This window comes from Zootoca vivipara, chromosome 5 (assembly GCF_965207765.1).
Source record: "Zootoca vivipara chromosome 5, rZooViv2.hap1.1, whole genome shotgun sequence".
Taxonomy (NCBI): domain Eukaryota; kingdom Metazoa; phylum Chordata; class Lepidosauria; order Squamata; family Lacertidae; genus Zootoca; species Zootoca vivipara.
In genome coordinates, this window is record NC_142588.1 from 93166682 (window position 1) to 93181134 (window position 14453).

The 14453-nt window shown below is 46.6% G+C and overlaps 1 protein-coding gene across 3 annotated transcripts in view; it reads left to right on the forward strand.

Moving 5' to 3' along the window:
* The window catches only part of RUBCN (rubicon autophagy regulator), a 49319-nt gene that overhangs the window by 9518 nt on the left and 25348 nt on the right, over positions 1–14453 (forward strand). For all 3 annotated transcript variants that reach the window (XM_088669315.1, XM_035132559.3, XM_035132561.3), the window contains exons 3-7: positions 1926–2009; positions 2822–2981; positions 7945–8051; positions 9139–9292; positions 9408–9959. In XM_088669315.1, the coding sequence (XP_088525441.1) occupies positions 1926–2009; positions 2822–2981; positions 7945–8051; positions 9139–9292; positions 9408–9959 (1057 nt within the window). The remainder of the gene's footprint in view (positions 1–1925; positions 2010–2821; positions 2982–7944; positions 8052–9138; positions 9293–9407; positions 9960–14453) is intronic.

Here is a 14453-nt window from a genome sequence, read left to right on the forward strand (position 1 = left end):
TGGAATATAGCCATTGTGGCATTGATAGCCTTGCCCTCTAGTCTAGACATCCAATTCCCTAGCTGTGCTGCCGTTAGATGTCAAACAGCATTATTTCCTTCACTCCCACAACAACCAACAGTTACTTCTGCCACTGTAGTTGCAAGAATAAATCATTAACTTGTCTTTATCATCTTGTGGAATGGAATATTGTCCTTTTGAGATAATAATTAGTAATAATCTGTTCTGTAGGGCTTTTGCAGTCCTCTAGAGATAAAATCAGGCTGTTTGTTGCAATATGGGCAAATACCCCCGTTTCGTGCAGGTTTTGCATTCCTGACCCTTGCACGTATTGGTGGAGCTCGTGTAAGTGCTCTCCGCCCTGTCATGCCCCCGACCCACCCCTTTTCCCGGGCACTTCTGGGTTGCGCCGATGCATATGTGCACAGTCACACGTATTTTGAACATGTACAAAACAATCATTGCCTGTAGTGGATAAGCTTTAACCAAAGTTACTAGTGATCAGTGCATTTTCTGCATAGAAAGAAGAAATCAGCATCTTGGGAATTTTGGCACACAGTTAAATAAGAGCATGAATGCACTCACCTTAAGATTCCTAAATTCATGCAAAATCTGGTATCTTGCAAGCCTGGGTATTGTCACTTCAAAAATACACTGATTCTTATTTGGTTCAGTGTTATATTAATGTTAGCTGCTCTATAAAATCTGTTTTTGTTTATAAAACTATAGGATGTGTAGTGTGGTGTTTGCTTTGGCCTTCCTGTCTAACCTAATTTAGTTCCATTTGTATTTGCACCATTCATTGTCTGCTCCATCCATACAGCTGCCCCCTTGATCATTTTAATCAGAAAGACAGGATATAACTGTTCCAGGTTTTAAAATACTGTATATAATTTGTTGCCTGGGTAAGGTTGAGCCATAACAATGTAATTAAGATGTTATATTCTTGGGCAAGGTTCTTGAGCAGGTAGTCACAGACCAGATCCAGACGCTGTTGGAGGAAACGTATATTTTTAGATCCCATTTCAATTGGGTTTTAGGCCCGGTTTGGGCACAGAAACTGCTTTGGTCACCCTGTATGACTTCCATTAAGAGGCAGACAGGGGAAATGTGTACCCATTCATTCACCAGCAGCTTCCCATCATGGTATCCTTCTGGAGTGACTGTCCAAGTTAGGGGTAGGTGGCACCACTTTTCAGTGGTTCTGGTCCTATTTGGATGGTCATTTCCAGAGGGTGATAATTGAGGAGTGCTCTTTGGCCTCACGGAGCTTTCAGTGTGGGGTTCCTCAGGGTTCAGTTTTATCCCATACCCTGAGTGAGGTCATCCAAAGTTTTGGAGTACATTGTCAGCAATATGCTGATGGCACAACAGTTACTCTTGCCTCATGCCTTTGTAGTTTGGTGAGTGTGTGTGTGTGTGTTTCCAAACAAACCACGGGTAATGGAAAAGAATTCACACATAATGTCAAGCCATGTTTAAAACAAGCCAGGTTTCATAAGCCAGCAAAAACCCATGACTTCAGATCATCGGTTTTTGGCAGTAAATCTAGGTAAGCTGCTGGGCAGGGTACACACATAACACTAAAGCACAGATTGATAAACTATGATTTAGCATTATGTACCAACCAGGTGATTCCAGATATCCAGATATCAGGAAGGCATTGAATTCTTGACTCTGTTCTTGTCTGGCTTTTTGTAACTGCTTGAGAGAAGGAAGATACAAAATAAGCTGTAACAGAGATTGTTTCAGAAGTAGCACCTCAAACCACCTGACATGTTTTGGTCCATAGTTCATAACTGACAGCGGTAAAGGGGTTAATTTCCTTCCCCTTTCTAAGCCTGTCTCTTAATGGATCTGGTCTCTGAGCATGTATTGAGCTGGCACTGCCAGGGGAATTTTAACTCTGTGTATTTCCTGGGCAGGTGTGTTGCAGGCAGAGGGATTATTGGCAGTTTGTGAAGGACCTCCGTTGGTTGAGCCCACATGCTGCCCATCACATTGAAAAGGTGAGCTCATGTTTTGGGGAAAGAAGATCTTGCCAGGGGGTGGGGGACAAGTTTGATGAGGTGAGCAGAAGTCACTTGCCTTTTTGGTTTTTTTAACCTTTACGGAAGGTCTGAAATGCAAATCTTGCTGGGATAGTTTGCAGGAAGTTGGAATGTAACTCAGATAAAAAGTGCTGACAGCAGGTGGGAGGGAGCTGAGGACTCTTACCTGTAGCCCAAGGATGGTGAGAAAATGCAAGCAGCTTAAGACCTGGGGAAAGTTTAAAAGTAATAATAATAATAATAATAATAATAATAATAATAATAATAATAAAATAACAATAACATAACTGAATTTCCATCAAGCTCCCTTTGGGACCTGCTGCAGCTTGAGTTCTGACACTGGATCAATGGCGAGTGTCGTGATATAAAACAGGGAGATTGGTGTGATTGTCATGGAAAGCATATGTAGGTGTGTTGTATTGGGGCTGCTGCTACTGTCTTCATTTAGAGAATAATCAGGCCAGAAAATGGGGTCCGCTGAGGGGAGACAGCTTCCTCCTTCTCTAAGGGTTATAACACATCTCAGGCTTGCAAAGTGAGGCCATTGTTTTCCCTGCTGTGCGAATGGGGAACTGATGCTGATATAGAGTGGCTTTCCGGCAGCCTAGGCTATGCTGCCTCTCATTTGTCAGCTGGTTCCTCAAGCAGCAGTCCCTCGTACGCTTTCAGGGACAGTGGCAAATTGAGAAAGATGCTAAGAGGAGTACGCCACTGTCCATTACCTGCTAGTCTCTGCCAGCTTTTCAGAGGAAGTACCTTCTGTCTTCCAGTTTATCAACCTGTACGAGAACGGACAGCGGAACACCGACGGCGCCTGTGATCGAGCCATTGCAGAGGCGTGGCTCCAGCACAGCCTGCAGTTCCATTGCCTGTCAGCTCAGCTGAAGCCTCTGCTTGGGAACAAACAGTACACCAGGAAGTTCTATGCAGGTAAGATGAAAGCCACGCTCTTCGTCTTCTTTCTTGTGCCATTCTTGGGACGTCATCTCTTCTGCCCAAGAGCCTGCTTTGAGATGTGGTACCCTGTCGTCAGCGCTTGGCAAGCCTGCAAACAAAACGCAGCTGTGACGTTTTTGCGCTGTTTGGTATAGCCTTATCAACCCGACCCATCAAGGGTTAACTCAGACCCCGTGTCGACTGACTGGACATTCCATGAGGGGAGGGGAATGGTTGAATGTTTAAAGAGAAGGGGCAGCCATTTTGTCAGTTGAGAGGGTGCTTGGGAGCGGGAGTGTGAGGGTGGTTGAAAAGAAGATCTAGGAGGGTAGGTTTAGGCTAGGTATTTATGAGGTTATCAATTATATGATTAACAAAGATACTACCACTGAAACTAAGCTTGTTCACAAGAAACCTTGATGTAACCATTACGACTGACAGACCCAGGGTGTCACAAAGTTACCTCAGGGGAGTGGCAAGCTTTTACAGTACAGTGGTGCCTCGCTTAACGAATGCCCTGCTTAACGAAATTTCCGCTTAACGAAAGGATTTTTCGAGCGGAGGTTGCCTCTCTAGATGAATTCGTTTTATGAAAAATTCATCTAGCGAATCGCGGTTTCCCATAGGAATGCATTGAAATTCAATTAATGCGTTCCTATGGGCAAATAAAATAAAATAAAATTCAATGCATTCCTATGGGATTCGCTAGACGAATTTTTCGTTATAAGAAAAGACCCGTGGAACAAATTAAATTCGTCTAGCGAGGCACCACTGTAGGGGATTTCTAGTGGTTGAACCCCTTACACTGAGGACACAAGGGATAGTCTCGTTTATAGCCCAGAGTTTAAAAGGGTACCTGGTCACGTTTATGCTGGAAGAGGACTCTCTTTTATTTTAAAAACCCACGAGCGCTAGAGGGTTCAAAGAAAGACTAGAGGGATAAGTGGGAGGTTTGATTTACCGCAGAAATCCCTGTTAGTTCTTTTAATAATTGAGAGGCTGAAGTTATAAGACAAAAGGAAGGGACCTTCATCGCAGCAGCTTTCAGACAGCCACAGGTGGCTTCCCCAAACCTGAGGCCTTCCCCAAACCTGAGGTTCAAGTCCCAGGCTGGCCATGTTGGCAAATGTTGTTTAAAGGATGTGGAAGGGTTATGGCTCAGCGGTAGGTTGTCTGCTTTGCATGTGGAAGATCACCATTTCAACCCCCAGCATTTCCACATAGGCCTGAAACCCTGTAGAGCCACTGCTGGGCATTGTAGACAATAACTACAATACTGTTGCGGGATCTTTGGATAAAAGGGCAAAGGAAACAGTCACGCCTGTTGCTCTTCAGAGTTCTGCATGTGCTCCTCTGGAGGTTTCCCAGGAGGGAATGTGCCTCTTAGGCTGAAAAAGGTTTCTCATCCCTGGGGAAAAAAAACAAAGCAATGAACTGTGCTGCCTCGTCTATTGTTTCACATCATGTCTTTTGTAGCTGTTCTGTTGTATTGCTTTCACTTTATTAAAGCTGCTTCCTTATTTATCTGGCAGTTCATCAATTTTCATATCCTCTTTTTGTGTTTCACATTCATATTCTTTTAAACATGGATGACCTGGCTAAATTTGTTTTACTGAAGTGCAAATCCTCCTCCTAATATTTTTGTTTGATGTCTCATTTTGCTCTGTATATTATGTATGTGCACATACAAATGCAAACTAATAAATATATCTGGAAAAGTAAGCTGTTGAGTGTGATAGCAGTCAAGGTGCAGCACAGAACATTGCCTAAAAAGAGCCAGTGTACAGAGCACATAATATGGATGACACTGAAAGCCAAGTACAGGATAGACATGGAAACCTCAAACTCCTTGCACTAAAGATAAATACTTTTAGGTAACTAAATTTCTTTAGAGAAAGGCCTGCATCTCAGTCAAAAAGGAAGTCTTCTCTGTTGGCCTTCTCTTGGGAGACCCAGGCTTAATTCTTGCTGAGCTTTAATTATTTGATACCAAAAAACGAACAAAAATCCACATAGAATACTACAGCGTCAAAGACAAGGGTTCTAGTCTAGCCTTCTCCTGATATGCTGGTTTTCAGTGTGCAAGGGATATTTCCATTGCATGAGCCCTCATCTGCAGTCTGAAGTGGAGCAGGCTTACCACTTAAGTGAGAACTAGGCCTATGGGGCTCTGCTTTTATGGCAGAGAGTAGAAAGAATAAATGCCCAGGAACAAAGGAAGCTGCCTTATATCCCATCAGACTATTAATCCAGCTAGGCCACAATTAGCTGCTCTGACTGGGAGTGGCTCTTGCAAGGCCATCTGGAAAAGTCTTTCCCAGCCCTACTACGGTATCTGAAATCCTTTTAACTGGGACTGAACCAGGGACCTTCTGCATTCAAAGCATGTGATCTACTACTAAGTACAGTGGTACCTCGGGTTAAGAACTTAATTTGTTCTGGAGGTCCGTTCTTAACCTGAAACTGTTCTTAACCTGAGGTACCACTTTAGCTAATGGGGCCTCCCGATGCCGCCGCGCGATTTCTATTCTCATCCTTAAGCAAAGTTCTTAATCCGAGGTACTATTTCTGGGTCTGTAACCTGAAGCATCTGTAACCCGAGGTACCACTGTAATGGGCCCTTTCCTTGGGGCCTACTTCCTTAACTCCCAAACCCTTGCTGGTGCTTTTTTGTATCCTCAGCCCCCGCATGCTTATGATCACAGCCTGTTGATACAAAGCCTTAAGTGTAGAGCTTGTACCATGAAGGCTGGGGAGGAGGGGGTCCCTTGTCCTAATTGGCATGCCATGAAGGGAGACATTCAAGAGGCCTTTGTTGTTGTCACACAGCTGCAGAGTCTGCTTCTGCAATTCTTCTGTTGAGATGGAGTGTCCATGGGTGATGCAACTGTCAAGGAACATACTAGGGGACTGTTCCTGCAGAGGGAGCTTCTTCCGTGTCACTGGCTGTGTCTAATTCTAGGAACTCTCTGGTGACGGATGTGGCATGAGAACCATTTACAGGAACCCATCCCTGTTGCACTGCAGTGCAAACTACCAAGTTGTGGAGAAGGCAAGCCTAGAATTCTCCTGGTTGATACAATAGATTTCCAGTGTGCAGGGAAGCTGCATCAGCAGGGTTTGGAGGAGATGACACCAGACCTGGCCAACTCCCTGATTGTATGTCAACAGGGAAGTGCTAAGTGAGTGAAGAGCAGAGGTGCAAGGATACTTGTCCCAACACCTTCAAGATGGCCGTCTCATTTATAACTTGCGAGAGGCTTCTGAAGACTGCCCCACAACCATAGAAATCTTTCCCCTGTGAATTCATTGGGTGTTGAATGCTTTCCGAGAAGGACTGTAAGACAGTCAAGTTTGGGTTTTAGTACGTAGTTCAGGGCTACTTTTTTTTAACTTCTTCAGTATTTTTGCTGGGGGATCCTTTTATTTTTGGTTTTTATTTGACTTAAAAAGTATTATCATTTTTTAGAATTGCTCCGCACCCTTGGGGAAGAATAGAAAGCTAAGTAACACATAGCTTGTAGGAAGTCCCTCCCTTCCTTCTGAACGTCCCCTGGGTACTTCTTCTCCCCTCTCTTCTGTAGCATGAAGCCCAGAGGACTGGGACATTAGGAATGCAAATACTGTGTGCTTCACCATGTAAAGGAACAATAAGCCAATACTACTGTATTTTAATATTTTGTTGGAAGCCACCCGGAGTGGCTGGGGAAACCCAGCCAGATGGGCGGGGTAGAAATAATAATACAGTGGTGCATGCTCTAGTTATCTCCCGCTTGGACTACTGCAATGCGCTCTACATGGGGCTACCTTTGAAGGTGACCCGGAAACTGCAATTAATCCAGAATGCGGCAGCTAGACATGTGACCGGGAGTGGCTGCCGAGACCACATAACACCAGTCCTAAGAGACCTACATTGGCTCCCAGGTGGCGCTGTGGGTTAAACCACAGAGTCTAGGGCTTGCTGATCAGAAGGTCGGCGGTTCAAATCCCTGCAACGGGGTGAGCTCCTGTTGCTCGGTCCCAGCTCCTATGCACCTAGCAGTTCAAAAGCACATCAAAGTGCAAGTAGATAAATAGGGACCGCTCCGGCGGGAAGGTAAACGGCGCTTCTGTGCGCTGCTCTGGTTCACGGAAGCTGTCTGCGGACAAAGGCCGGCTCCCTCGGCCTATAGAGCGAGGTGAGCGCCGCAACCCCAGAGTTGGACACGACTGGACCTGATGGTCAGGGGCCCCTTTACCTTTACCTTTACGTTTCCGAGCACAATTCAAAGTGTTGGTGCTGACCTTTAAAGCCCTAAACGGCCTTGGTCCTGTATACCTGAAGGAGCGTCTCCACCCCCATCGTTCTGCCCGGACACTGAGGTCCAGCGCCGAGGGCCTTCTGGCGCTTCCCTCACTGGGAGAAGCAAAGCTATAGGGAACCAGGCAGAGGGCCTTTTCGGTAGTGGCGCCCTCCCATTGGAGGTGAAGGAGATAAACAACTACCTGACATTTAGAAAACACCTAAAGGCAGCCCTGTTTAGGGAAGTTTTTAATCTGTGATATTTTAATGTATTTTGCTATTTGTTGGAAGCCGCCCAGAGTGGTGGGGGAAACCCAGCCAGATGGGCAGGGTATAAATAAATAAATAAATAAATAAATAATAATACAGTGGTACCTCGACTTACGAAGACGATCCGTTCTGCGGCTGTCTTCGTAAGTTGAAGTCTTCGGATGTTGAAGCGGGGCTTCTGTGCATGCGCGAAGCGCGGTTTCGCACTTCTGCACATGCGCCGACTGCGGGCGCCGCTTTGCACAGGCGCAGGGCGCGAGGGACAAAAAGACTTCCGGGGTTGTCGACTTCGGAAGTCGAATCATTCGTATGTCGAGGTATCACTGTAAGAATAATAATTATTATTATTATCATTATTATTATATCAGCTCGAGTTTTCCTTTTCCCTTTTTATTCTTTTTGCAGACTCCGCATTCCTGCTCAGTGATGCTCATGTGACAGCCATGTTACAGTGCTTGGAGGCTGTCGAACAGAACAACCCCCGGCTGCTAGCTCAGATAGATGCATCTATGGTAAGAAGGGTCCTCATTGCTTCTTGTTTGTGTCCCCTCCCCTTTTGCTCATTGCTTCCCTCCTCCTAGATGCTGCTCTGCTGTTGTCCTGCAGGCAATATCTCATTCAGGAGCAAACAGGGGACTCTTGAAGAAGTGCCTTGACTGCTTGATCCCAGAGGTTAAATGCCCCAAAGCATTTGCTGCAGCTCTGCAAAATGGCTGGTCGGGAGGAAATGGCTCAGCCAGCTCTCTCTGTGAGAAGGCAGATGGCAGTGCTGGTTCAGAAGCATCTGTCAGGTAGACTGGACCCAGGGGAATTTTCTGAAGCCACAGTGGTTAAGACATGAGGCAATTACTGGGCTACTTCTATAGCAGGCATCCCCAAACTTTGGCCCTCCAGATGTTTTGGACTACAATTCCCATCTTCCCCGACCACTGGTCCTGTTAGCTAGGGATCATGGGAGTTGTAGGCCAAAACATCTGGAGGGCCGCAGTTTGGGGATGCCTGCTCTAAAGAATAGCTGTCAATCTCTGACTTTTGTCTTCTGGGTTTCTGGGGGTTTTCCTGTTGTTATTCTGTCTCTCACAGCTACAATAAACCTACCATTAAAATTATGGACTGGTCATTTCTTCGTCAGAGGGCAAACTGGCAAATTTAGCAGGGGGTCAAATACTCCCCCCCCCTCACTGTATGTCACCTTGGGGCAGCTGTTGGATTTAATGAGTGGCTTTCCATGGTGCCAGAAGTCAAGTGGGAGTTCCTCAGTAAGATGATCAGCAACGGTTCACAAACTTCTCTGCTTCCCCATCTTTCCCTGCAATACAGAGCTTTCTTAGGGCAACACTTAACATGGGACAACAGTGTTGATGAGGCACAGCTGGCATGCTAGTGCCCCTAGAATGTGCCCTCTACAACACCCAAGGATTCCACGGCAGCTGATCTGGGGTTCACAGGCTAAATGAATGAATGAATGAATGAATGAATGTGGACCCTATTCCTTAAATATAGATTGATTCAGATAATCCACTAGATTCCTTCCATTTCTGGTTCTATAGCTCTACTTCCTTGTGTATTCCTTGTGCATTAACTAGGTCCTTCTTTCAGTTTGCCAGGAAGAGCGAGTCCTCTGTGCCTGTGACAAAGAGCCAAAGTCTCACAGCGCTTCCTGGATCCATATGTACCCCTCCAGCTGAATGCACGACCCACCGGTATTTTGGCTCCTTCTCAGGTCTTTACTCCGCCTCTGCCAGCATTCAAGGTAAAAGCTCCAGCACCTCAAAGTGCAGTAGTTTAGGTTGTGCTTTTCTCTTGCCATTTCTGTTTCTTAAAATACTCAAGTCCCCGCTTCCCCTTCTTTCCCCACCTCTTTCCAGACAGGAGACCATCAAACACTTGGGTTTGCAGTGGCACCAGCCAGCCTCAGGAAAACTCCCAGTGTGCCTCATCTCATTGGCAGCCGGAGGGCAGGTCCCCCCAGTGGCAAGCCGCTCCTCTTCCACACCTCACCGTCTCTCCCCCGAGAGATGCCTCCCTTCCTGGCGAGATGAGCGCCAGCACCTCGGCCAACGATGACCCGTGGGCAGCCAGCCAGGATGACACAGACGGGCCAGAATACCTGGCGATTGGGAACCTGGGCCGGCAGAGTCAGGCTTGTGGTAGCCCAGCTCAGTCCGGCACATCCACTAGCAACAGTGCTGAGAGCAGCACCTCCAACCTGTTTTCGTCTAGCAGCTCCCAAAAGCAGGAGTCCGTTTCCTCCTTGGGAGAGCAGAGAGCAAGTGGCGGCAGCAGCAGCAGCCGAGGGATGAGCCTCTTCCGTAGGTCCAGCTTCTCAGAGGGTCAGACGTCAGCTTCCCGTGGGGTGCTCAAGAGGAGCCACGTACGCTCCCATTCAGACACCAATGTGGCCTCTGGGAAAACGCATGGTAAGGTGTGGGCAAAAGAGTTGACGGATATATTACGAGTGCTGCTGTTGAGCACAGACTCAGCTGCCTCTGGAAAAACTTTCAACTTCTGTAATGGTCCCTGCCCACTAACAAAAAAGACAGGATTTGGGTGAAAGAGGTTACAATGAAAGAATAGCAGAAGTGATGTACAGGGCAGCCAAGCCCTCCCCTCCCACCCATACTTGCTCTAGCTCAGGCTTTTGCAGTGGGGTGTGTGTGTGTGTGTGTGTGTGTGTCATTGGATGGTTCCATGGGCCAGGTTCTTATCAGATTCGGCCTCGTGGGCCAAATTTGATGGGTGTTCAGAACCACCCGCCTGTCAAAATGGAGGTGAGGGCAGGTGCTTCACAAAGCGTTTTGTAAACCACTCTGAAGTGCCTCACATCCACCTTTCAACATTGCTCCAGCTCCGAAGAGCAAAAGGCTAAGCTGATCAGCGGAGATTAAATCCTGCTTCCTTGGCTGCAGGATCCTGCTCTCTGCTTGGAACAGGGTGTGCAGCCAACGTAGCATCAAACCCTGTTCTCCTGCCCATCAGCTGACATCATCAGGGGTGTCAGCTGATGGGCAGGTGGGCGTGGCTTGAGGGAAAATGGCTTTGTGAGCCAAACTGGATTGATCTATGTTGTGGGTGGAACATAGGAATCCCTTCTTATGGGAACAGGAAGTTGCCTTACAGACTGTTGGTCCATCCCGCTCAGTAATGTCTACATACTGACTGACAGCTCTCTAGGGTTTCTTATGGGGGTTTCTCCAAGTCCTACATATGCATGCAAAGCGGATGTTGTACCACTGAACCGGTGCCCTTCCCATGGTGTTGTATTAAAGACTAATTCTGAACTGAATTTTGAAAGGCTTTGTTAAAGAAGCAGGTCTTGAGGGGGAGGCTAGAAATTTGGTGAACAGAAAGTTGAAGCTGTGTGGCACTTCTCAATACTTAAAAAATCTCCCCCTCCTCATCCCACTTTGCCCCCGTCAGTCAACCTGCCTCACCTTTCCCTTTGATTTGTGACATACTTCATAGATGGTCTTAGAGGAGCAGTGCGGTAGAAGGAGATCAAGCTGGGAAGATGAGCTATTATAACTATCTATCAGAGAAAAGCAGATGGGGAGCTCCCAAAGCAAGTGGTCAAAATTCACGGCTGAAGCTGGGCTAAGGGTAACCCATATTTCATGAACCCACTATTGCCCATGTCTGCCAGAGTCACTCTCATCTCCTGTGATGCCCCTTCTCAAATCCTTTCCTTGGCTGCCTTCCCACCCCCTTTCATTTCCAGCAGAAATTCCTTGACTCTCCTGCCTCTAAAGCTGGCCACAGCCTTGCTATTCCCTTGGTTTCCTTTACAGAGCTGTCTGTGACTTTGGTCTTCTAACCACAGCTGTGTGATGATCTTCTAACACAACTTTGCCTGTTCTCCTTTCCCGACCTTCAGTTAGAATAATAGAATCATAGAATTGTAGAGTTGGAATGGACCCTGAGGATCATCTAGTGTCCAACCCCCTGCAATACAGGAATATGCAGCTGTCTCATATGGGGATTGAACCTGCAACCTTGGCATTATCAGCACCATGCTCTAACCAACTGAGCTATCCAGTTGTGGAAGTCCCTCTCTGGACAAGTACAAGATGCCATCTCTCCCTTCTTTCACATCCCCCCTCAAAACCTTCCTTTTCCCCCAGTGTAACATTTGTTTTAACCTTTTAATCCCTGGCCTCAGTTGCAACCACACCTGAGTACAGGTAATTGCACTTGGTCACATTTGCTTGCTGTTCTTCTCTCTCCCTCTCTTGACTTTCTGGCCGGCATTTGTATTGTAGGCTCTTTGGAGACAGAGCACCTCTCATTGCTCAAGAAATCCTGCAAAGTGCTATGTATACTTACGCTGCTGAAATAACAAATTGTATGTCAAACTTCCTTCTCCACACAGCATTCATATAGTTGCTGAGGTAGCCATGGAGATGCAGAGTCAAATTGGTAGCCTTTTGTTGAGCTACTGACGCCACCCCAGAAATCCGTCATGCTACACAGAACACCATTATTCTTTCCCCCACTCAGCCTATAGTATTTTAACTTTGCCCACATCTAAAATGCACTTCTCGAGACAGTGAATATCATGCTGAGAAAGGGATTGTAAAGCTTCCTGCTACAAGTAGCAAGACACATCCATAGGCATGTTAATTTACACACACAATAGCAGGCCCAATTCCTTGACCCCTGCTCTGTGACCGCGGGGGAAATAAATAAAATCATACCAGGAAATAGCGGAAGAGAGCTGGAGAGTCCTTGTGGCTTGTGAGGAGACCTTCCCCACAGTCCGAAGAGGACGTCGATGAGGGCAGAGGAAGCCCTGAAGAGACCCGAGGGCTGCTCAGCCTCCCCGCTTAATAGCTGACATGTGGGGTAGTGTTGCTGCTGCTTTCCTGCACATCCTCCGTCCAGCCCCAGAGCTTTAATTCTAGATATTTTGGTCTAGATCGGAGAAAGAGCGGTAGAGCAGGGGGAAATAGGCACTTAGAAGCTTTTTAGAAGGTGCTCCCCAATTTACGCCATTTCACTTATGCGCACAAGGGCCCAGAACTATGTACAGGGGGGTGCCTGTACTATGCTTAGCATAGGTGTTAATTCCACACTAGTTAGCTGCTTCTTGGCTCAAAATTCTGCAAGATGGACCCACAGAGCCTGACCTGCCACCCTAGAGGCCACCACCTGTGTCATGCTTCTGATTCCTGCAGTGGCTGCAAGATCACCAGTCTTGGTCACTGTGCTTCTTTAGAATATTCTGCATGAGCATATTGGTGAGATTGTGTGGGGCTGCTGGAAAAAGGATAATGCTGAGGCCAACAGCAGCCACAGCAAGCGGCAAAGAAAAAGGGAATTACAATTGGGCAGAAGAACTTGGTGAACCAGCCTGAAATGACTGATAGGCTTCTTTTTTTTCTTTTCTTTTTTGAAGAAAATGACTCTAAAGTTGGGGTCCCAGACATGGCACTCGTTAGCACCATGGCTCCTTGGATTTAATTGTTTTTGCTTTTTGTTTTAAATAGTGCTTTGGAAAGCTGCCTTTTTTGCTGGGGTGGGGTGGGGGAGGTTTTTTTTGGGGGGGTATAGGTGTTTTACCTGGTTTTGGTGGGGGAGGGATTCAGGTACCCACAACAGTTTCTTAGATTCTCGAGTGTGCCCCTTGGTCCCCCAAATTTGGGGCCTTGTTTTGGGATCTCTACTCCGTTGTATTGTTCATGGTATACGGGCAATGGCAGAACCTTTTGGGGGTCTTTCAAGGGAGAACAAAGACAATGTCTCCAAAATGCGGCAGACAGGATTCTGCCTTGGTAAGTAACTTTCCTCTCTCTTTTTCCTCTCTCTCTTCCTTCATGCTCCCTTTTCTGCTTTGCTGCCTGTCCTTAGGGGGGCACAGAGATATCAGCATTATAATAGAAGATCCTGTTGCAGGTTTGGGAGCCAGCACATTGCACACCCCTTCATCGGCATCTTCTGCACTGACTTGCAAGGTCTTTGTAAAATAGAAACCCTCTGGTGTCAACCTCAAGAAGCCTTCAACAACTTGAGTATTTTGATTTGTAACATTTCTTTTCACTCCATAATGAAGGTTCTCTGGGCGACAAAAGAGGTTTTTTTTATATATATATAAAAACTATTTTTGTTGGCCCATTGTTGGTTACTGGGCTTTCTTCTGTCTAGGTTTTAAGGTGTGGTAGGAGATTCATTCCTAGTGGCTTTTGGGCTGAATTCAGGGCACTATGTACATACGGTCCTTCCTTACTTGAAACTAGTCAGTGCTACTCAATGTGTGGGTTCTTGTGAAACGGTCTTGGAGGAGTGTTTTGTGTCCTGCAGAGTTTGTAGTTTGTAGTTAACCATTTTGACCCAAGAAGCCACCAATGCTAAGTTTTTTGACACGCTCCGAGATGTCAAAGTGCAAAGATCATGGCTTTCCACTTCTTGGTGCAACCCATATGTCAAAGCTTTTTGATAAAGAGATTTTGGTCTGCATTCGGAGCTTTGTCAAAATTGGTTATGATGCCAAAAGCGTCAATTTATAGAGTGGTTCTACCCAGTCTAAACAGCTCTACAAGGACTGCCTCATTCGTTGTATTTTTCCTAGATGAGGAAGACTTCCCTGTAGCCTATATTGGGCAGTGATAGCTGTCACATGCGGGTTCTGCATTGCTTCCTACATGGAAGTGCATTTCCTATTGGGGGGTGGGGCAGGCAGGAATATAACCTGTGAAGTGGCCCTAAATTGGGCCTGACCTTCTGAGCTATTGAAGTTGACACCAGTGTCTCCCTTGCCTTGTTCAACCCTCTCCTTTGCCATTGCATGTTCTGGATGTACACACTCTCAAATGTTGATTTCCCTCCATCATCTTTCCATGCCATTATCAGGTGGGATAAAGCACTAAAACCAGCTGCTGTCCCGTTCAGCCTTTGCTGCCCCTGGAACTTCAGTTGTT